Below are 24,706 nucleotides of genomic sequence, written 5' to 3'. Positions count from 1 at the left end.
AGACTTTACTCCCGGGGGAGAGACAGAGGGGGGAACAAGAGGCATTAAAAGAAATAAAGTAACAGGCACAAACATGATCTGCTGCACTATTGGGGCCGGTGTTGCGTCACGCCTGTCAGCCGCTCTTGTTGACGCTCAGCTGATGGAGCTGATGGAGCTGATGGAGCCGCCGCGCGTCCGGACGCGCAGCATTCCTGCCGCTCCTCGTCCCTCCGGAGTGACAGCAGCGCACACAGCGGAACATATGATGGGCAGTTGATGGTCAGGACCAAACAAAGACTGGTGCTCAATAAAAAACGCTTTATGTCACATGTTTCTGTGCAGTTGGTTCAGTGGATTTGTGCGTCAGAACAGCAGCTCTTATGCGCAGGCGCAGTCGTGGCCACAGATCACTTGTGTGAGAGAATGTAATTGTCTGACAACTTTGCGCTGCTTATTGTCCGTTTAAAACAATAATAATAATACAGATATGTCGCCAACAATCATTATAACGTTAGTTGTTAAAGTAGGTTAAATGTCCAAAAGGATTAAAACCTCTCTGTAATCAATAATCTATCATTCTTATCCAGAAGTGGATGGTTCCTGCATGTTCTGTTGTGAAATACCTCTGATTTACAACGTTCCTGTGAGTCACTTTTACTTTGACTTGTATTCAAAACATTCAAGATATTTCAGGTATTTTCTCATCAGTGTCATTTTGTTTTTTAGTTTTGATTCTTTCTTACATCCAGGCCGACAACTACAGATGAAAAGTTGGGATATACTGTTGCTTTTCCTTTTTTCATCGTCCTCTCTAAGGAGACTTTGAATAATTACGGTGCCACATCTGTCCCCTTTGTTTTTCTCTTAATCTTGTGGAAACTTAAAAGCTGCATTTTGATCATGTACTGTAAACTTACTATGAAGGTTTAATATTGGTCTTTTCACACTCTGACGTCATTAAATTGAAGTTAAATAAACCTGGAAGTTCAGCTACTGTAGGTCAGCGTTTTTTCTTCAGTTTTTATTTCTGGGAACCTCTTTTAGAAATTGTAAAACTCATGTAGCCTTATTTATAGATCCAGTTTAGTTAGAAAAAAAACAACCAATCAACCTGAAAAAAAGAAATCAAACCAAAGTAAAAGAGTGGATTATTAGTGCCGTTAAAACAGCATGAAGGTTAAAACGTTAGTGAGACGAAGTAAAAGACATAAAAACTTAAATACAAATGAATCAGACACAACTACGGGACAAAAGTGAATAAACGAATGAATAAAGACGAATCCAATGAAATAAAAACACAAAAACATGTGGTCCAGATGTGCTGCTGCTGACATCACATCCTCAGGTAAAACACTTGGAGATTAAATAAACGCGTGTCAGAATCTCCTGCTCATTTAACATTGGAATTTAAATTTTGATGGTTTAGTACATAAAAGGAAATAAAATCTGAGGGCTACAAGTCTGAATCATGGCACGAGTCCCGGGTGCAAGTCTGCAGGCCTCAAGCCCAAGTCAAGTCACAAGCTTTCTTCCAGCAGGCTGTCAGGAGACTCAACTCCCTCCCTGCTCCGTCCTCTGCCCCCTACTACGGATTAGTACTGTACCCCCCCTCAAGTACTCATGGGACTGCACATTTCACTTTCCTTTATTTGCACTACCTCACCTGTTTTATATAGTTATTCAAAATATATTTATTTCCTATTTTATTTCATCATGTAATAGACTTGTAGTTCTCAAGATCACTTTTTTGTGGTCTTGGTCTTGTCTCGGACTCGGATAACTGAGATATCGTTGCTCACCAAGGTGACAGAATCTGGTGACCAGTTCTTCCTCTTGTTAATGTACAATTTTGTAAACTATTTGTATTTTGCATCTGATTTAATGTTTTGCATGTGTGTCTGTATTTATTTACAGTTTTGTGTTAACAACGGCCTTGTTTGAATAAATATATGAATAATATTTGCATATTGTTGTGATTGATTAAGCATCAGGTCTATGCCATTTCAGTGATGCTTGTATACGGTGTAATCTGATTACTATAATGGTAAATAATGCAAATTCAATTCGATAATTGTATCTTTAATATTTAAAATTCAGGTTTCATCTCCAAATTAACGTAAGTCCAATTTAAATCAGTAACATTTACTATTCATTACTTTTCTGAGGTGGAGGGGGGTGTTGGAGCTGGTTATTCTGCTAGAGGACTTTGGGACTAGTTAGTAGTCGTGTCAATCCTTAAAAGCTCTGGAGTCGATCCTCCAATAGTGTAGAAATAGCGGTAGTGCAGTCGCCACACATATCTGATCTCAGCTGATGGATGAAAAGATTTATAGTGAGTTCAACATCATCATCCACTTCTCTGTGTTATTGAGCTGCAGTTGAATAAACCTCATATGGAAACTAAGCAGCTGAACCAGGATGGAGCTGATGTTCTACAATCACGCAGGATCAGGAAATTTGTTTTTTGTCTCGGTCTTGAGCTGAACTAGTCTTGGTTTTGATACTCTCTGGTCTTGTTTTTGTCAGTCTTGACTACAAGTCTATCATGTAACACTCCTGTAAATATTCAAGTTTATGTTATGTCACTTTAATTGTGGACTGTTTATTTTATTCTATTTTATTTCTTGTACTTTGCACCGTGGGTCAGAGAGGACTGTAATTTTATTTTTGCCGTATGTCTATATAGCATATCTGACAATTGAGTGAATGCGCATGACGTCACAGATGCAACTTCACAGCGGGTTACGCCCACTGAGTGGCAGAAAGACTGAGTGGCAGCGTAAACTTTCAGTTTGAGCAACTGGAAAACATCTAAAATGGGAAAGAGCTGTTGTGCGATCGACTGTACTCATAGATTTAGCAAGAAATCGTAGTTATCGTTTTACAGACTGCCGAAAAATAAGTTTAAGAGAGACAAATGGATCGCTGCAATTCACAGAAACAACTGGATTCCAGGCACCGAAACGTGGATTTGCGGTTCCCATTTTGTATCAGGTAATGTTGGATTTTTGGGTAGCTAACGTTAAGCGGTCTAATCATAAAGTTCGGTGTCCTCATCACTTTAATTTCACCAACAAATCCTGCCTTGAAGTAGGACCAAGCGTCAAGACTTTTGTCTGCCTTCAAGCTTTGCTTCGTATATTTCCCCGGCGTAAAAATTAAGTACATATAAATATCAGGAAACTGGATTCGTGGCCAAATATTAATGTCCATGGACCACTGGTTCTTCAGATAACTGTAACGGGTAATCACTGTCAAGTCCAACTGCCTTTAATTTAAACCGATAATCAGCTGTTATCCCATCTTTTCCACAGTTTCTCCACTAGTTGCAGCCATTTTTGCCACTCAGTGCGAGTAAGGGGGCGTGGTCACGTGGGGAAGTGACGTCAATGCATACCCTCTATAAAGCTTGAAACTTGAAACTCAAAACAAGCTCTTAAAGTGGGAGTCCTGAACTCCTCCTGTCATTTACGACGCCATCTCTTGATTGGTTGAGAGAAATCGAAGTCTCAGTGCTGTTGAATGTTTCACATCTCCTTCTGTGACGTTGTCTCTTCTAGTTCCAGACTCAGGTCACTGAGAGGTGTAAACTAAAGATATCTATCAGAGAAGACAATGTGAGAAGCCAGTCACCAGAAAGCAGGTACAAACCTGCAGACACACCCTCTGATTCTTCCTGGATGAAACAGCCTGATTCAGGTTTGATCCGTGGGTTGTTGTCTGTTGTCCGGGTGTCGTCGCTCAGCTAATCACAAAGCTCTGAGTGCCCCGCCTTGATAGGGCTCACAACCCGAACAAGTGTTCAGTGTTTAGTCAGGATGGGGAGGCGTTCGTGCCTGTCAACACCTGCAGACGACTTATAAATAATACCTCCTGATGGCCATGACAGCTTCCTCCTTCTCCTCCTCCTTTGTTACAAACCATTGTGAAGAATTGTGCATTGAATAATAACCAAGGTGGACAGGATGGGTTTCAAAACACATGATTACTGAAATCATCGGACACCTTTACATGGGTCAACCGGAGGAAAATAATCAAGCAACAGTAAACGAGTGCAGTTATGAGTGCATGAAGGCACGTTTTAAAAGGTTAGTGAGGTACAAGTGTTGGGTTAGGAGGTGCTCCTGGAAGAGATTCAAGATTCAAGAGGGGTTTATTGTCATTCCAGCCACATACACAGTACAATGAGATAACGTTTCCTGAGAAGTATCTGTGCAAACAAACCTCAATAACATATAACATCTTGGGACAACAACAATTCAACAACAATAAACCGGCTACACTGCTGTAGACTTGTAGTCAAGACCTCCTAAACTGAGACCAAGACACTCCAAAATTATTAGTTATGGTTTTAATTTCTCTGCAATTCAGTGGTTTAAAAGCTACCTGTGGTGCTATTTAATGGTGCTTTATCTGATAGTAAGTCCCTGGACTGCGGAGTCCCCCAGGGTAGTGGTTTGGGACCTCTTTTATTTTCAATTTTTACAAATGATATGCCGTATGTACTCAGTAAGGCTAAATTGACTATGTTTGCTGATGATTCTACTCTTTATTTTGCAGCCCCCACATGTTCAGAGCTTAATCAGGTTCTGTCTTGTGAGATCAGCATATTATATAATTGGATCAAAACAAATAAAATGATTCTTAATACATCAAAAACAAAGAGCATGATGTTTGGTTCTAGCGATAGATTATCTGATAATCCTAAAATGAATATATAAATAGATAGTCAAACAATTCAGCAAGTAAAAACTGTGAAGCTTCTTGGATTTTGGCTGGATTGTACATTGTCATGGTTTGATCACATCCACAAAGTTGTTGCCAAAATGGGCAGAGCTGTTGTCGTAAGGCGTAAATGTGCACCATTTCTCAACACACATTTGTTTTGTCAAGTTGTTAGTTCATTGGCTTTGTGTCATTCAGATTACTGTTCAGTTGTTTGGTCTGCTGCATCGAACAGTCTTCTAAAAAAACTACAAGTGGCTCAAAAGAAGGCTGCAAGACTTGTTCTTGGTTGTTCTCCAAGAACAAGTGTTGCAGAAATGCATGAATGTCTCTCCTGTCTGAGGGTTTAGGATAGGATATCTACCAATGTACTTACATATTTCCATAGAATTATTAACACTCAGACACATAAATTTCAAATATTCATTCATATAACACTCGAGGGGCGAATAGTGGTGGGATCATGTTACCCTTACCTAAGTCTGACTCTATGAAGAGGACAGTACTAGATCAGTTACATATTGGAACAGCCTTCCAGGTGAGATTTGTGACATCAAAAGAAAGGCTGATTTGAAAGGAAAACTAAGACCGTATTTGTTGTTATGATATTAACATCATATAACGTATCTGATTGAGTGAGGTCAATCCATCAAAATATATACGATTTGTATGATATTTTTCTTTGTTTCTTATTTGTAATTTTATTTTCATTTTTTTTACGTACTTTATGAATTGAGTTTGTATGTTTGATTTTGTATTTTATTGTCTGGACCCCAAGAAGATTAGCTTTCATTTTGGCGTCAGCTAATGGGGATCCTTTTAAATAAACAAATAAACACAACCGAGACCAGAGAATATCAAGATCAAGACTAGTTCAGCTCAAGACTGAGACTAAGAGAAACCTAGTTATTCCATCATCATGTGTGATTGTAGAACATCAGCTCCATCCTGGTTCAGCTAGTTTCCATATGAGGTTTTATTCAACTGCAGCTCAATAACACAGAGAAGTGGATGATGATGTTGAATCACTATAAATGTTTCCATCCATCAGCTGAGATCAGATATGTGTGGCGACTGCACTACCGCTATTTCTACACTATTGGAGGATTGACTCCAGTGCTTTTAAGGATTGACACGACTACTAACTAGTCCCAAAGTCCTCTAGCAGAATAACCAGCTCCAACACCCCCCTCCACCTCAGAAAAGGAATGAATAGTAAATCGGATTTAAATTGGAGATTAATTTGGAGAAAATCTTCTCTTAAATATTAATGACACAATTATCAACTTGAAATTACCGGTAAATTATTTACCATGATAGTAATCAGATTACACCGTATATCAGCATCACTGAAATTGACCTGATGCTTAATCAATCACAACAATATGCAAATATTATTCATATATTTATTCAAACAAGGCCGTTATGAACACAAAACTGTAATTAAATACAGACACATGCAGATGCACCAAAACATTAAATCAAACACAAATAGTTTGAGACCAAGGGCTCTCAGGTCAGCTGACCAACTCCAGGCTACAGAGCAGGGGGGTCCGGGCCTCTGCAGTACCGGTCCTGGTTCTGGACCGAGCTGCCGCTGCACTTGGCTCCATATGGCTGTTTTTAAATCTCATTTTTATTCACTAGCATTTAACTCACCATGATTGTTAGATTTTATTTATGTGTTTTATGTTTCACGTTGTCCAGTTCTATTTTTGTTTTCCTTTCGCTTGTCCAGCACTTGTCAGCTGTTGTTGTTTTTTTAAGTGCTTTATAAACAAATGTGACTTGAATTGAGTAAAGTTGAACTTGTCCACATTTAAATTGATGCACGTTGGTGGTCTTGTAGCGTATAAAACCATCCACATCAGTTTGCTGAATTGGTAAGGCGGCTACATTATTTATTTACTCATAAAATAACAGCTGTGATGCAGGATAAACGGTAGTAAAATCTAGGTTTCCTAGGTTCCGTCTCTGTTCAGTGGTTTTAGAAAGTGTTTAATGAATGCAAACAGTTTTAGATGTTAGAAAAAAAGTATTATATATTGGTGAATTATGTGGATAATGTGTCTGGATTTTAAAATCATTTTTATTAAGATTCAGTTGCTTGTTGGTTTACTCAGGGTTACCAGCTGATCCGCAGAAACTCTTTGAGAAGACTTTTTGAACTCTTTGTTTCAGATACTGGATCACTCAGATTTTGATCTTAGTTTTACTTCTACCTCATTCTTCACTCATGTTGAGGGTCACATGAAGTATAGATCATCTTATCACGCTCACCCCTAAGCACAGGAAGCTGGGAGGTGGGGTTAAAGGGCATTCAGCTTCTTCTGGAGGGGCAGACTCAACTCCTAATCTCTCACGCTGCAAAAACTCATTCAGTAAAGTTAAAAAGCCTTGTTTCAAGAAAACTCGAGGACTACTTCAGACTATTTTGTTGGTGAAGAACATTTTTTCTAACCCTACTGGCGGAGATAATTTTGCTTAAAAAAACATTATTCTGACAAGTTTTATAGAATATCAAATTTATTTGTGCACTTTTTTGGAATTGGGGGGAAACTTTGATGACCCTGAACACAACAGCAACTTGGTATTGGTTAATCTGATTAATCACAAGATCATAAATATTTACATGCATCACTTTGTTACTTAGCAGCATCCACGTTGCAGCAAGGTCAGGCTTCCTGGCTGTTGTTTTACGATGAAGCAGTTTAAATATATCTACCGGGGTTTTCGATTGAACCACGCAGCAGTAGCTGTGACAAATACTGGAACAGCGTGGTGAGAAGGAGCAACGTCCGGCTTTCTCGTAGGAACGGAACCAGGAAGTGAAGAAAACTGCAGTTCCTTGATCACTGACCACTGACCACTGGGAGCTGGCTCCATATACGAGTCAACCTACCTTGACCCCCTGCAGCAGAAATGAGCCTATTTCAACAAATGTCTTGGTCTCCATTGCTAGAGCTGACGTCTATGACAGCTGGTAAAGTTTTAGTAAAGCTTTTGTAATACTGTATTTGACCTGGTCTTTGTACGTTTTGACCATATAGAAACGTAATTCTCCTCAGTTGTGCGAAATAAGACCTGGAAACAGGCATTGTGGCATAGAATTGTCAAATAATTTTAATTCACAGTACGAATTGTTACAGATTACTTTTGTAATACTGTATTTGACCCGGTCTTTGTACGTTTTGACCGTATAGAAACGTAATTCGTGCCATTTTAAGAATGAGATGTACCTGCTGTACTCTACTGCCATTACTTTCTAACAACTTGTGCTTTTTATTATTTGACCTCTTTTCTTATCATTTTATTTCATTTTATTTGTTATTTACTGTTTAATTGTGTCTTGCCAATTTTAATGTTGATGTAAAGCACTTAGAATTACCTTGTGTTGAATTGTGCTATACAAATAAATTTGCCTTGCCTAAAATCCTCAGTTTAAATGAATGATGCTTAATTAGGGGCGGGGCTTCTTGAGTGACAGGTTGTGGTGTTAAACGGCTTGCTGTCGCCGTCGCTTGCTATAAGTTGACCTGGAAGGGTCCAAGAAAGACGTCTAGCTGTGGAAAAGCATCTCCTCTTAACAAGCAACCCCTCCAGTTGACCTGCTGCCTCTCAGACAGACTCACTGAGCCTGGACCACCACCAGAACCAGCTTTGAAAACCCCCCAGAACCCTTAAGTCCAGGAGTAATTATCCAAGCGTTGGCTTGTTGAAGGCCCCACGAGTACACCCTCGTCTCAAATCTGCTGTGGGTCTGAAGGGAGGATGGAAGGACAGATTTCTCAGAATAATTAGGTAATAACAGTCACACGCTTGTCCAGGTCCTTTTGAAGCAGAGCAAAAATCAGCAACAACAAACCAATAAAACAAAAGGGCTTCATTATCTGCCGTTATCAGCTCAAGCGAGTGATTGTGGACGTTTTGTTTTGTTGTTCCCTGATTGTTGGGATGATGTTGTCACGGGACTGGGTCAGCTGGTGAGCATTTCATTGTTTCCAGTTCTTTTTTTAAGCATCAGGGCACTTTGTGCTCATAATTGTGCAATTTTCTACATTTGGGAAATTTGAAAAAAAAAAAAGAGAAAAGAAGAAGCACATACCAGTCTGACAGCAGAGGGTCAAAGTTTATTGTGAGCATCAATATTCCTGACACTCCTTTGCTGCTATTTCTGTAAACGGGTGCAAGTTCGCCGCGAGCTGCAGAGTGAGAAAGCTTTTTTGTTGGCCTGTTATACAGCTTTGTGCCGCTGTTTCTAAAACTCCAGATTAGAGACGTTAGTGACAGTTAACGCTGGTATGCAGCTGAGAAACGCGCCCTCAGTTGTCGCCGACAAGCCGGTCGTGTCCTGTACTCGATGGGAGACGCTATAGGGACGACCTTGGGGTGACAGATGTGATAAAGAATATCAGAGATAATAACTTTAGAGATAATAACCAGTGAAGACACCTAAAGTAAACGGCAGAGGAGGGAAAAATGCTGTGCAGGCCTGCAAGTCCAACAGCGAAGCCTCGAGGGCTGTTCCATCGACTCATAGCTCATATTGCTATGAGAAAGTGTCGTAAGCAATTTAAACAAAGTGATTTATGAGACCCCTTTTGGCAGCAAGCTGGATTTCACAGCCACAGTAACCTCCGACGCCGACGGAGAAGGAAGAACATTTACATGCACACAGCACAGGAGACTGAACTTGAGGAAAACTTGTCTTTATTTTGGTCACAAAACACACGTTCGGCTTCCAAAATGAGGATGCCACAGAGTCAGAAAACCCAACCTTTTTACCCTCTTTCACTCATAGATGGATCTTTTTTGTCAAAAAGCAGGCGTGACATTTGCAGAATGAGTCGTTGGGCTGATCTGAGGTTAATGGTGCCACACACGGCACTCAGAGAACTGCAAAACCGAACGCGAGGCTTCACAGGTGAACTCAAAGCATCGACTGGTGCATCACCTGAGTGAGGCTCGGTGTTCGAGCTCAGCCGCTTACGGAGCAGCGAGTTAAGAGAAACCGGTTGGACGAACATCTGGGCCGGCTCCGGATTAACTGCATTCAGCAGAGGGGTCAGCTCCCTTTGTTCACCTGTGGCTCTCCGTCTGCTCCGCAGCGAACCACAAACAGGAGAGTAATGCATGCAGCGGAGTCGGTTCAAGCCGAGAGTCAAACACGGCCCGAAAACGTGGCGCGTCCTCCTCACGAAGCCAATAAGGTCAACCCAACCCTCCTCCAGGCGAGCTGTGATCTTGTCTCGTCTGACATACTTAAATAAAAGCAAATATCAATATTATCGCCGATGCACTGTGATAACAACGCAGCAAATATCAGTAACTTAAGCTTGCAAATGTGCAACAAGCTGCGTCTCAGCATTTCATCTCCAAACTCTCTCACAAACTACCAGCTCCGATTCAGTTTATTACATCCGACTTGTAGCCGAATGCTCTGCAATATATACAAATATATACTGTATTTAAGAAGCAGAAATATAACATCTGTCAGCACATTAGCAATACTTTAACTTTAACAAAGAAATGATGATCAGTCACACAATAACAAAAGCTTCTTTATGGTCACAAAACAGTGTCTTGGTGGTGAACATGAGCTCTTCAGGATGTCGTGGGGTGCTTTCACACTTTACTTTGGTTGTTCGGGTCTGAATCACTTGGTGAGTTTATAAACTTGGAGATTTATTCCATGGTTTGGTTTCTTTAAAAAAAATACCAACATCTGAGTGTACCTACAGTGTAAGTGTTAGGGCTGGGCGATATATCGAGATTTTAATATATATCGATATATTTTTAAACACGATATGGTACGAGACAATATCGTTTATATCGGTTTAATTTTTTTTTTTTTTTTTTTTTTTTATGATTTTGATATAGCTCATTTTGTGACAAATTGACGTGAATGTTTTATTTGAGATTTGCACAAATGTTTTGTTATTTGCACAACTGTCAACCTCAGTGGAAAAGTCTGCCTGTTACTGTCTACACTGTATTAATTGTACAGTGTATTTTAATTTAATTGTTATGCAGGAAAGGGATATTTGTTTTATTTTATTCAAGAAGCATTTTTATTCTATATATGCAGGCAGTTTATTTTTATTTCATTTGTTTTATGCATTTTGATATTGTGCAGACCTCTGTTAATAAAGGAAACTGTGTGATATTTGGCACGAGGCTTTGTATTAAAACTGACTGTTTTTTTAAGGGTTTGCCTCAGAAAAAAATGAAGCTAACAGAGATGCTATGCTATAATGCTTTGGGGGAAACCCCAATTATGGCACAGAAAAAATATCGAGATATATATCGAGTATCGCCATTTAGCTAGAAAATATCGAGATATGACTTTTGGTCCATATCGCCCAGCCCTAGTAAGTGTGTACCTATATGTCATGATTATGGGGTAGGGAACCCCGATAAAGGAGGCCAGGTGGTTGGAGTAATCAGGGATAAAGTATTTTAATTGAAACTAAAAATGGTGCCAAAGCAGGATATCCAAAGACCAAAAAACTAAACAAAACCAAATCAGCAGGCGACACAATGAGAAAGTAGGGGTTGAATCCCAGATGAATGGGTGGAGAAAGGGACTAGCAGGGGAAGAGACGAGGCTAAGGACTGATACTCAAGGGCTAAGAGACACAGGTGGAGACAATCAAGAAGGTCAAAGGAAGCGGGACACCAGAGGAAAACAAGTGTCCAAAAGCAAAAGAGCGCCTAAGATCAAAAAAAGATGAAGACATGAGCAAGACTCAGACTCCCAATCCCAAGATCATGATAGCGTCCTCCCCACCTACTGGTGTCCTGGCCCCCCTCATTCTTTTCCTCTTTGATACAAATAACCAGTTATCTGGTTCCTCTGGATTTTTACTAGAAGAAGAAGAAAAGAAAGAAGAAAGTGCCTCTGGTCGCCATCAGAGAGACAGACAACCAATCAGAGAACCAGACAGGAACCGACAAAAACGCATCCCAAAAGTCTGCAGTGAATGAAAGTTGTAAAAAGTTGTTGATCCAAGGCGTCATTAGCAATTCTGCAGCCATCTTGGTTATTATAACCGGCAGCCACTGTTGCAATCAGATTGTTATGTTTTGTTCAAGTGAAAATGGCTGTGAATGGGAGAGGGATCCCTTTCCCGGGAGATGCGGTTGGACACTTTCCATCAGCGCAGAAATACAAGAAGATGCTGCGTAGTGGAACATAAGTGAAGCATTGGTATAAATGTAGAGGAATGTTTCAGCAAAGGTGCGACAACAAAAGGTTTAAAGTTTTAACTTAATGTTACTCCTGGAGAAATGAAAGTTTATCTCAAACGTAACGCCCCAAATTACGAGATTCCAGGCCTTTGGTCCTGTTAGCTTTTTCACTACACTGCAAAATCAGCCGCTCTAGAAATAAGCCCAATATTCCTAAAACAAAAAGTACAACAAAGTTGTTTTGTCTTTACTTTTTCTAGAAACTATTTTTTCTTTTGCATTGCATGAAAATGAGCCAACTGATTTGGACTGAAACAACCTCTTTCAGGGTCTCGTCCAGTTCTTTGGGTCTGCACCCGCCTGTGATTGTGTGAAGTTTGTTTAAGGTGGATTGAAGGCTGAAAGTGTGAAAGCACCCTGAAACAAACATGAATTAAAGATTCAGTTTGTTGACTTGCAGGACATTTACCTGGTACCTGGTTCATCTCGTCTGTACTTTTAATTCGTTGAAAGCTTAACTTAAATATCTTTAAATATCTGCCAAATGGATTTTCAAGTGTCCCATAACCATCTCCAGTTATGTGTAATCATGGAAGAATTACTCTGTACTTTTTGACTTGCATATTATACTTGAAAGGAGCTTGTGTGTGCCGCAGGAATCGGTCCAGCTGCTTTGCATCGACTCAACGCTTCCATCTTCGCAGGGACAGAGAGATATCCGCTTCAATTTTCTGTAGTCTGCACCCGTACGGAGGACAGGAACTTTCCCATGCTGAGGAACAACGGCGTAATGAAGGCGTCCATCAGACTCGTCCATAACAACTGCACCGACGGCAGGAGCATCATTAAGCTCTGGATGGCCGGCATCACCAGCCTGGGGAGACAAAGACAACAGAGGGCCGTTTAAGGACAAACTCGGTTTGTTAATTAGTCTTTAAACAATCCGACACTAAATCCAGAAGAGGAGGGACAGTCTGGCAGATTTGTCAGACTTGTGTGGAGGAACCAAAAAACAACATAGGTTAAACACATTTCTGTCCCAACTTTGCTAATTTGGTCACAATCTCAACCCTTTTGAACCAGGTTCTGATGTTGGCCCACTTGTTCTGGTTTTACTTGATTGATTGATTGATTGATTGATTGATTGAAACCTTTATTGCCCCCTCTGGGGAAAATTAGTTGGCAAACAGCTAATGACATTCAAAAGAGAAAGACAAACAGAAAAACAGTCTACAATGCAACGATACATATAAACACCCTGGTCCAACAAAGACCCGCTGGTCCAACAAACAGGAAGTGCTGGTAGTTGTTTGCCAAAGTGCAACATGTGCAGATAAGAGTCTAAGTCAGTTAGCCTATCAACTCCAGCTCCAGGTCTCCCCGTGCCTGCAGGTCCTGGTTGTAGAGTCGGAGTGCAGCTGGAATAAAAAACTATCCAAATCTCTTTGTGGTCGGACGGGGGAGGACAAATCTGTCGCTGAATTTGCTCCTCATCCCCATCACCTCCATGTGCAGTGGATGGGAGGGATTGGCCAGCATGGCCGCCAGTTCTTTCCCCTTCCACATCCAAAGCGTAACGCTGTTACATGAGTTCCAATGAGGAACTTCACTTTAGTGTTCTTAGGTTGTGGTAAATATTACCCCTTTTCCACCAAACCGGTTCCAGATTCAGATTCAGATTCAGAATACTTTATTAGTCCCAAAGGGCAATTCATTTCTACAGTCGGCCTGTCCATAGCAACAAAACACAATACACCAAACAGCCAATATCCACGATCACATCAGCAACAACAACCACAACCACAACCAGTGATAGCACAGCAGAGCAGGATGCAAATATTTCATGGTTCATAGTTTACAATAGTTCATGGCAAGATAACTTCAAGAGTCATTGTGCATTTAGCAGCCTTATGGCAGATGGAATAAAGGAATTTGCATAGCGGTTTGTTTTCCGCACCGGCACATAATACCGCCGACCTGAGGGCATAATTACAAAGAGACTGGCCAGAGCATGATCAGGGTGGGAGAGTATCCTGTCTGCTTTCTGCACCACCCGTGCTTTCCAGAGAGAGCAGAGGTCTTTAAGCTGGACTCCAGTAATTTTAGAGCAAACTCTGACAATGTCATTCAAACACTTCTTGTCTTTCATAGATAGACCACCAAACCAACATGTAAAAGAAAATGTTAAAAGACAGAGCTGGTTCTGGGCTGGTGCTGGTTTGCAAGTTGTTCAACTTGCGAACCAGCTGAGAATTGGTTTGCTTTTCCATATCTAAGGGTAGCCACATCATTACGTCACTGCAAACCTATGTCGCTGTGTTTACATTGGTGTGAAAGTTGAAGCACAACAATATATCTGCTATAATAGGACTTGCTCCACGTATCTCCTCCGTGGACACATCTCTAACAGACAGGTTGTCTCCTCCTCAGACCCATGATGCTTTGCTGCATCCAGATTCATTCTTAGTTGAAAATGTCTCCGTCTCCCAGTTGTAGTTGGTCTTATTAACTCCACCCCTTCCACTTACGTAAGCGGTTCTTTCCTCTAGACCAGCAAAGAGTTGGTGCTACCTTGGAACCAGGTCTTTCTGGCCTGGATACAATTCTTTGTCAGTGGAAACAAAAAGCCCGGTTCCAAAAGGTTCCAGAACCAGCCCTGGAACCGGTTTGGTGGAAAAGGGGAATGTGTGGGGTTTCTGTGGTAGAAAGCCTGGTTCCAGACTCAGCACTGGCCCAGAACCAGAACCAGAACCAGAACCAGAACCAGAACCAGAACCAGAACCAGAACCAGAACCAGCCCTGGAACCCGTTTGGTGGAAAAGGGGTATATTTGGTGTTTGTGAATGCTCTTTGCTATCATAACAGGCTTTTCCAAATACTACGGGACATTTACAAATGTTGCTGCAAACGGGATTTATCCAGTGACTGATACTTCAAAACTTAAAAGATCAAAATTGGTTGTAAATGAGGATGCAAACTCAAAAAAGCCTTGAAACACTACAGACTATCCCGGAAATAGTCCAGTTGCCTTTGGATGACCGAGAGCCTACACCAGTGTAATGAAGATGCCAAAATTCCCTTTACAGAAGCACAAATGACTGTTTCATTTTAAATATCAAGTTCAATTTCATTAGAAGGAATATTTCTTTTAGGAATTGTCTAAAAGTAAAAGTAAAGTCAGACTCTCATCCGGGCCGTCTCTGGCGGCCTTTGCCTACGTCACCGTGTCACGCACCAACAGTGATGTAGCTGCAGGAGCTGCGAACATCCCAGCAGTGGTGAATGGAGGAGCCGAATAAGTAAAGGTGGAGGTGAAAATGAGAGAATGACCATACGTGGGGCCAATCAGGGGCCAAACAAATCCTACGGTTTAAATTACGCACCTAGGAGGCGGCGCTGCTTCCCGCAGTGCATCAAACGACGTTCACAAACACTGAGTGCTGAATTTAAATCCCCCGACAGCTGTTCTTCTACTGCTGTTGTCAATGACAACAGTGCAAGGAGAAAGTCCTCTCCACTGACCACTGGTGCTCGGTTTAAAGGTCCATTCTTTGATTAAATCATTCCTTTATTACTTGTCATTAGTCTCTCCTCAAATAGCTCCCTACATATGATATGATTGCTGACAGTAATCCCGTCTTTGCCCCCGATGTAACTGGCCCTGCAGCAACGATCCGATGCCAGTGTACGACCAGTTTTCCTGATTATGAACAGGTACTTTTTAAAAAAGGTCAAAGTTGAGCATTGGCCACACGACCTGGTCATGTGACCCCTTATTATGACACAAATAAGGATTTCGATTTTGTCCACCGGCACTGCAAACCCAGACTGGAACGGCTGTTTCTGCTTGAATTCAACTCAGCAGATTTTGCAGAAGCAGCATAAGCCCCTTTCACACAGAGATTCCGCAATATTGGTGTAAAGAAGTCCTGCCAATACGCCGCCTTTGTTGGTTCACACAGAACCATACAACGCCAGCATAACGCCGCTCCCGTCTGTAAATTCACACAGCATGCCGGCGTTCCGCAATCAGAGGCGTGACGACAGCGTCAGCGTCTAGTGGCATGCCGGCATGCCGGCTGTGTCATTCACACAGACCCCGTTTCGGCTCTGTGACTACCTCCGCTGCCGGCTTATTGGTGGGGCCACTTGGCCCCCCCATTCCGCCTCCGTGACTTTCACACAGAACAGCGAGGCGGCTTAAAGGCGCAACGTTCCCGCCTCGAACTGGCTGTGTGAAAGGGGCTATAGACGACAGACGTCACAGTTCACAAATAAACTGTATTCAAATGGACAGATCTTGAGATTGTATATTGTTTTCAAAGTACTTTTACGGGAGAAAGGATCCGTGCAAAGGAGACACCATTCAAATCCTTGTTCAAACCTCTGAATAAAATCTATTCTAGATATTAAAGAAAACTTTAGCCTAAGTCCTGATTTAGTTTTAGAGACCTGGAATGGTTGCTGTTTGTGTATCTGGCTGTTTCCGTTTTAGTTTTTTTCTCCCTTGCATATTCCAAAGGTTTGTGTGCCCGTTGTGTGTTTTCTTGTGTTTCTCTCATTTCAGACTTTTAGCTTTAGCTTTAAGCACAAAATACATTGATAACCTCGTAAAATCCAATCTGTCAGTTCTTAGTGGGAGCATTCGTTTTAAACTCCACATGTGGTCGTTCACTAATCTCGTCTGCTTCTGTTGCATCTCCTCAGATAATATAATAATGGGTTCAGTGTATTTTGAGATTGTGATTGCGACGACTTCCTTTGAAGCAGCACCTTTCGGTGTAATCTTCCACCCTGACGTTCCTGGTGAATTGATCGCCACTGTGTCACAGCTCAGTCTTCTATCAATTATCAATAAAAACCTGATCTCGGACTGCGTGAGGTGGAAGGCACTACTACATCCCCCTGATTACTCACATGTGAGCTTAGAAAGCAGTTTTCATCGAGTGCTAAAACATAAACCTTCTGTGTTGTGGTTGGGAATGCGCTCGCAGGATTTGGTTGTAGACCAGGAAACACCTGCTCCTCGGTGACATAATTATCCAAACAAACGAGTATAAAAGCAAAAATCTGAAAGAGAAATAAAAATAAACCTGTTTCCTCGCTCCGCTGCACGTGATAATGTAAAAACAACGTGGGCCCGTGTTTGCCGGGAGAGACGGCAGGCGTGTTCGGAGCCCGAGGACAGTTCACACGCTGCTCGTTAAAGAGGCTTTTACTGTGGTTTAAACTTTGGTTTTCAACCCCAGAATAGGTTTCTGTGTCATGTGGACATGTTTGTGACTATGTAGTCACAATAAAAGTCAGTTTAACGTTCGATTTATGTTATTTTTAAGCTTCTGTAAGTGAGATTTACACTTTAAATATTCAAAAATCCATGAAGTGAATGTATGTGTACATATACACTCACCAGCTGACGTCCTAGGTGCACAATGAGTGTATTTATATGTGTGTGCGTGTGTGTACAATCGACCTCTTTATGACATGTAAAACCCATAAATTCACCATGTTTGACGAGTGGTGACTATCTGGAAAACATTGTAATACTACTAGAAGAGGTGATAAGTTCATTGTACCGTCTGGTCCACGTTTGTACATTCAAATGAAGAAGAGTACGTTACGGTAGCAGAGGGCGTACTTTACTGCGTGGCAACCATGGTTGCTATGATAAACCTTTTAAGTATCTATCTATCTATCTATCTATCTATCTATCTATCTATCTATCTATCTATCTATCTATCTATCTATCTATCTATCTATCTATCTATCTATCTATCTATCTATCTATCTATCTATCTATCTATCTATCTATCTATCTATCTATCTATCTATCTACTCAAAAGCATATCTCTGACAGCTGAGAGATATCTGAGCGTGTTAAAAATCTGGATCTGTTGGGAGAATCCCAGTTGAAGAAGCAGCCAATGAGAGAGCAAGAAATGGGCTAACGTGTATATCGTCAATGAAACCACAGCTTACTGTAAATAAATAAATGCTTTTTAACTCACCCCTAGCTCTCTGTGGCACAAGCTGCCCCCTAAGTGTTTACTTTTTTTTCTTTTCAAATCGTCACTCAAACAGCCTGCCACTGTTTCTGGCCTCAGTCCAGCTGATACTGTCTCTCAAGATCTAATGTTAGTTAAACATTTGTTGCAATTGCATGGTAATATTGCATGCTAAAGTTATAATGCTGGGTGCTACTTTTGATAATATATGCCAAATGTATACTAAAAATAAAATGTTTCGCACAATGGCCTAATTGTATAGAGGGAATGCATTGACGTCACTGCCCCACTGGACCAGCCCCCTTACTCGCACTGAGTGGCAAAACATCAGCAAAAATGGCTGCAACTAGTGGAGAAGACGGGATAACAGCCGATTATCGGCTTAAATTAAAGGCAGTTGGACTTGACAGTGACCCGTACAGTTACCCCAAGAACCAGTGGTCCATGGACATTAATATTTGGCCACGAATCAAGTTTCCTGATATTTATATGTACTTAATTTCTACGCCGGGGAAATACACGAAGCAAAGCTTGAAGGCATACAAAAGTCTTGATGCTTGGTCCTACTTCAAGGCAGGATTTGTTGTAGAAATTAAAGTGATGAGGACACCGAACTTTAGGATTTGACTGTTTAACGTTAACTACCCAAAAATCCAACATTACCTGATACAAAATGGGAACCGCAAATCCACGTTTCGGTGCCTGGAATCCAGTTGTTTCTGCGAATTGCAGCGATACATTTGTCTTTTTTAAACATATTTTTTGTCAGTCTGTAAAACGATCACTCCGATTTCTTGCTAAATCTATGAACACAGTCGATCGCACAACAGCTCTTTCCCATTTTAGATGTTTTCCAGTTACTCAAACTGAAAGTTTATGCTGCCATTCAGTCTTTCTGCCACTCAGTCTTTCTGCCACTCAGTGGGCGAAACCCGCTGTGAAGTCACATCTGTGACGTCATGCGCATTCCCTCTATTGTCTCTCAAGATCTAATGTTAGTTAAAATTTTGTTGCAATTGCATGGTACTATTTATAATAAAGTTACATGCCAGTTGCTACTTTTGATAACATATGCCAATATTTATACTAATACAATTTGTTGGACAATGGCATGATTGTATTGTTTTTTTTGAAAATGAATAAAAAAATGTCTTGCTTACATCAGGGGCTGACATGTCAACTTTCACATTGTGTTCCCCTGGTTTGGTCTGGAACGGTGTTATTTCATACCGTGCCTTTAAAGAGGCTGGGAATAAACATGGGTGTTATTTACCTTTTGATAAAACTCAACAAACAGAGATGGCTGGGACTTCTGCACGGAACTGTAGTTCTGCTCTCTGCCTTTTTAAGGTATTTCAGTACATCTGTTTGTGCGTGGTCTAAAAAAAACTATTTGAGGGCCCACTGCCAGACGAGTCGGACTCCAAACCGCACCAAACAAGAATCGTGCAGGTTGACAGGAGCCTTTATCTCACCAGATATGAATGCAGCTGAGCAGCCCGAAGAGCAGCCCCAGGACGAACGCCAGGGGAACCGCCAGCAGCGTCGTCAGCACTCGGTAAAAGATGAACTTGACCAGCTCAAAGGTGGCGTGGCTCCCTATCCACACCCTGTCGAAGCTGTGTGTGGACAGCGGCTCCGCGATGACATCTTCAAAGCCCACCTGTCACATCACAAAAGTCAGGAGGAGGGGGGTGGATGATTAACCCCCGTAGTGACCCATGAAACAAAACACAGGCAGGAAATCGTTTAGCGATGATGGATTAACGCGCAGGCGGCGATTTCCAGGTATTCATATCACATAAGGACGTAATAATTCATTACATAAGAAGAAAAGAAAGAAAACAAGCTGATAAAAAGGCCCTTATTCAAATGGAGAGCCGCAACCCCTTTGTAGTTTCATTTTCCAAGAGTTGTTCCACACACACACACACACACGGAACGGTGTTTACCTTCAAATGCGCGTTGATGTCGCACGGATCCCGATCCGGGTCCTCTGTGTACACCTTTCCCTTTTTCGATAAAATAGGCTGTATTGATCTGTTGAACTCCTCCGGGTCCATCATCACGCTGGTGTCCATGTTTTCCTTCTCCAGCCCCATGTTGGTGCTGGTGGCGGTGCGCCGTGCGCTCTGCGCTCTGCGCTGTGCGCTCCAAGCTCCGCCGGGCTGGCGCGTCCCGCCCCGCAGCAGCCCGAGCCCAGCAGGCACAACAGGCGCACTCTCGTTTCCACGGCTTAGTTTAGTGATGACAGACGCCACTGTGCGCGCTATTGGTTCCCGGCCACGAGCCCACAAGGGTTAATGGCAACTGGAAACACCACAGGCATGGTATTCAGTAAACCTGCGGGATTTCGGAAAAAAGCCCAGAATATAATAAAATACACTTCACAGTTCACACCTGGCCCGGACACTAACTGTTTGAAAAGTCATCTGGCAAACGATGCAGACTCATGAAAACAAGGACAAACAGACTCAAACACAGCTTTTACCCAACAGCGATAATAACCACAATTGTGGAACAACCTGAGCATGGAGCTAAAACAAAGTCAAAACATATCACAATTTAAAAAAAGATACAAAGAAACATTCTATTCAAAATACAGGTGCGAATAAACATGTAGATATGTACATTTATTAATATATATAGATGTATATTATGGATATAGATATGTTATATGGATATAGTGAGTTGTATTATACGTACAGTATTTGTGTATCTATATCTCTGTTAATATCCTATTGATTTATAGTTATATGTATATATGTCGATATATAGATTTATAGTAATTTATATGTATATAATTGGAGCTAAATATATGAACCAATGTATATATAGCATATCTACTCTTATATAGTTATTCAAGTATATTGTTATTGCTGTCTATTGTTCTCTATTATATTGTAGTACTATAGTAAAGTAATGATAATGTAATACTATGCATTATAATTACTTCTATTAGTACATACATACATACATACATACATACATACATACATACATACATACATACATACATACATACATACATACATACATACATACATACATACATACATACATACATACATACATACATACATACATACATACATACATACATACATACATACATACATACATACATACATACATACATAGTAGCACAACTAAATGCTGGGCGTTTGTTTTTTTTTCTTCTGTTTGCCTTGATTTTGACTATATTTATGTAGGTATGGGTGTTTTATAAGTAAGCTTATTGAAACTCGTCTTATTTTATGTAAGAATGTATGTAAGTTTCAGGGGTGGGACTCGATAAGTGGCTACTTAATTCCCAGTCCGTTTCGAGCATGTTGGTGGATCCGCAAGGTCTGCCCAAGTGCCGTACACACACACACATATATATATATATATATATATATATATATATATATATATATATATATATATATATATATATATATATATATATATATATATATATGTATATTTTATTCTGTTTTTTTACTTTTTTGTACACTTGAGATAAATGCATGCATGTTTGAGATAAAAGCTTCAAATCAAATCAAATCAGATCAAATCAAATCACCCACAACAAAAACAGGAGCTAACGGGCAATAACAAACATAATTGTATGTTGATGAAAGTTCTTGTAATGTCCGTGTGTTGATGTATGTGTGGAGGGGTGAATGTGTGTAGATATATATTTATTTTATTTGTTTTTATTTCATTTTATTTATTTTTTATTTATTTTATTTTATATATGATGCACTGACTGGAGAACACTTTTAATTTCGTTGTACCTGGTGATAATGACAATAAAGATCTATTCTATCTATTAAATTTTTTCATTTTAAGTTTTTCCCCCCAAAAATGTTGTTCCTTTATTTCTAAATAGTGATGCTTTGAAAAACATTACAACTTCCAGTAAACTCAATTTTTTAGGTTCCACAAGACTTTGTGGTTAGTGGAGTTCATTAAATGATCACTTTAAAAAAGCCCTGGATCTTATTGTTGCAGCAGGAATGTTCACTGCTCCACCTGCTGAGTTGATTTATCACATTTTCATTTGCTAGTTCTTTGTGTCAGACAAATAATTTAGTTTCTTTTAAATTACTTGACATTTTTTGGCGATCCGTTCGCGTGTGTTTGACCCATCATTTATCAGTTGGTCAGGTAATTAAAAAAAACTAAATTATTTGTCCGACAAAAAGAACTATCAAATGTAATTATAATCCAGAGACAAAATGAACTTTATTAAATGATTTATGACAAATTCTCTTGTTTTTAATTTTTATTATTTCTGATCTGCCCATATTACTCACCTTCTGTTCAGGCTTTGAACTCACCAACAGTCACACATTTTTGAATAAACACAGGTCTTCAGGTGTTTAAATAAGCACTGGGACAAAAATATTTTTTCTTCAGGCAGCTGGTGTTTCACGGGGAGATAAAGAAGTTACTTAAGGCAGAGGTTTCACTTCACAGCCCCACAGCAACATGTTTATGCTGTTTTTGAACCTTGTTAACTAATATAAGGTATGATAATTACATGCAGGTATAATTCAATATTAGTTTTGACCTATCAGGCCAAAGCAGTCAGGGGCTACCAATCAAATGCACTATGAACCGATCTTCAGTCAGTGTGAACACCTTTATAAATGCTGAAGCATTGGCAGTTTGCTGCTCTGGAGTGTTCAGGTGTGTGTTAACACAATGCCAATGGGTATCAACATCAGCAATTATGGGGATAATGAGGCCATTTCCAAATAACTTGAGGGGCATTGTTCTGCAGTCAGAAAGTTCATTTGCAACTGGAAAATATTCAACACACTTGCTTACGTTATTACAAGTGGTTGCTGTACTAAGTTTACTACAAGGTTAGACCATTAAATGCTCTGAGAAATTGTTAACAGACTACATCTTGGCTTTAGTTAGCATCTTAAATGTTTAAGTTCATGTATAATTAGTAAAAGACCAAACAAATACTGCTGTATGGAAGGGCTGCCGGGAGAAAACATCTTCTGTGTAAAGAGAACATGGGAGCATGACTTAGGTTTGCAAAGTTGCATCTAAAAAATCTGGAAGTCTTCAACATCCATGTCATTTTGACAGATGACAAGTGGAAATGTTCAAACCACAGCATAATCTTTGGTAAAAACCAATCCAAGCACATAAGAACCAACTCCTCAACTGTCAAGTATGGTGGTGGAGGGATGATGGTGTGGGGTTGTGCAGCCACGGAGTCAATCATTAACTCATCTGTGTATCAGAGTATTTCGTATTAGTCAATGTGAGGTTATCCATCCAACAGCTAGGTTATGCTGCTCTATTTGGGTACTGAACCCAAACAGAGCAGCAAAACTACAACAGAGTGGCTGAAAAAGAAGCGATCAGGTTGGTCCAATGATCCAATTAAAGTTAAGACGTGGACCAGATTGAAAGCTGTGCATCTGTGAATTCTGCTGCACTGAAGCAATGCAGCAAAGAAGAAAAGACCAACATTAATCTACAATAATATCCCACATTTATAATGTCATGCAGAAAACAATAACGTAATGCTGCTAAAAGACAAACGGTGCCAAATGTTTGAAAATAGATCATATATATTGATGAATCCAAACCTGACATTGATCACAGTAACAGAATTATATGAATAAGAATCACATTGAAGTGTTAATTCTACTGAGAAAATAATCGCTACTGCTAAATTACTATTAGGCCACTTTATATTAGTTGAAATTGTTGAGGATTTGATACAACACTGATACTGTTTATAGTAAAGGACAGAGCAGACTTTACTTCTTAAGGAAGCTTAGGTCCTTCAGTATTTGCAGTAAGATGCTGAACATTTTCTATAAATCTGTTGTGGAGATTTCAATCACATCTGCAGTCGTTTGTTGGGGAGCAGCATCAGAACCGGAGACTGGACAAACTGATAAAGAAGGCTGGTTGTGTTCTGGAGCCTCTGGGGATTATTGTGCAAAAGACCATACTTCATAAAGAAGATAATTGACAACCTGAACGCCTTCAATCAGAGGCTTCTTCAGATGTGCTGCAACACAAACCGCTAAAGGAGATCCTTCAGGCCGTTACTGGAGATCCTTCCAGCACACGGCTATAAACCTCTACATTAAATCTCTGAAGATACTTAAATCATTACTACTTCAACAATTAATTTACCTTTGTGGGTAATAAAGTATTTTTGAATGTTAACGTTGTGTCTTTAAATTCATGTTCCTTTCTGGAAAGCGGGACTTTGCCAAAATCAGCCTCTTGATTATTGTATTTATGGAGAGTGAGGTGATCTGCAATTAGGGATGTTTAAGAATTGTCACAATGTTGTGCCCAACACTTAAATTAATTAATTTCACAATTCATTAATTTTCCTTTGGGGATAGATAAAGTATTTTGAATTGAACTGAATTCTATAATCCAGGGATGGTATGTGGGTCCTTGTGATGCGCTCAGCTTGCTGCATGGAAATGAACAGTGTCCACAGCAGGGACAAGGGCCCACCACTTGGTACCTGAAAGAGTCTTTATAAAGCATAAAGCATACTGTCATCAGCTAAAAAAAAACAACAGAATACCATATGTGGTAGTTTTGAAGACATTATACTGATAATTGGAAAATAGTGTAAACAAGTTTGCCTAAATATTGATAGGGAAAAGTTTGCCAATACTAATGTTTGGTTGAAAGAATGTCCCTGCCAGTCCATACCATAACCTACACCCTTGGTAGGATCCTTGCACTCAATCGGCTCCATCAGACACAAGAAGAAGTCCACTTTATTCTCTGGTTTGCATTTTTGTGGAGACGAA

General features: G+C 40.3%; 1 protein-coding gene across 1 annotated transcript; it reads right to left on the bottom strand.

Moving 5' to 3' along the window:
* Nucleotides 1-10,913: 10,913 nt before the first annotated feature.
* Nucleotides 10,914-20,132, bottom strand: cav2 (caveolin 2). The gene is made up of 3 exons (XM_061722447.1): nucleotides 19,856-20,132; nucleotides 19,379-19,566; nucleotides 10,914-12,772 (listed from the first exon to the last, which is right to left on the bottom strand). Exons 1-3 carry the CDS (start codon nucleotides 20,003-20,005, stop codon nucleotides 12,622-12,624), a joined length of 489 nt encoding a protein of 162 aa, XP_061578431.1. The 5' UTR covers nucleotides 20,006-20,132; the 3' UTR covers nucleotides 10,914-12,621.
* Nucleotides 20,133-24,706: the final 4,574 nt, after the last annotated feature.

The sequence above is a fragment of the Cololabis saira genome, chromosome 5 (genome assembly GCF_033807715.1).
Source record: "Cololabis saira isolate AMF1-May2022 chromosome 5, fColSai1.1, whole genome shotgun sequence".
In the NCBI taxonomy this organism is placed as follows: Eukaryota; Metazoa; Chordata; class Actinopteri; order Beloniformes; family Belonidae; genus Cololabis; species Cololabis saira.
This window is presented reverse-complemented; position numbering and strand designations above follow the sequence as displayed.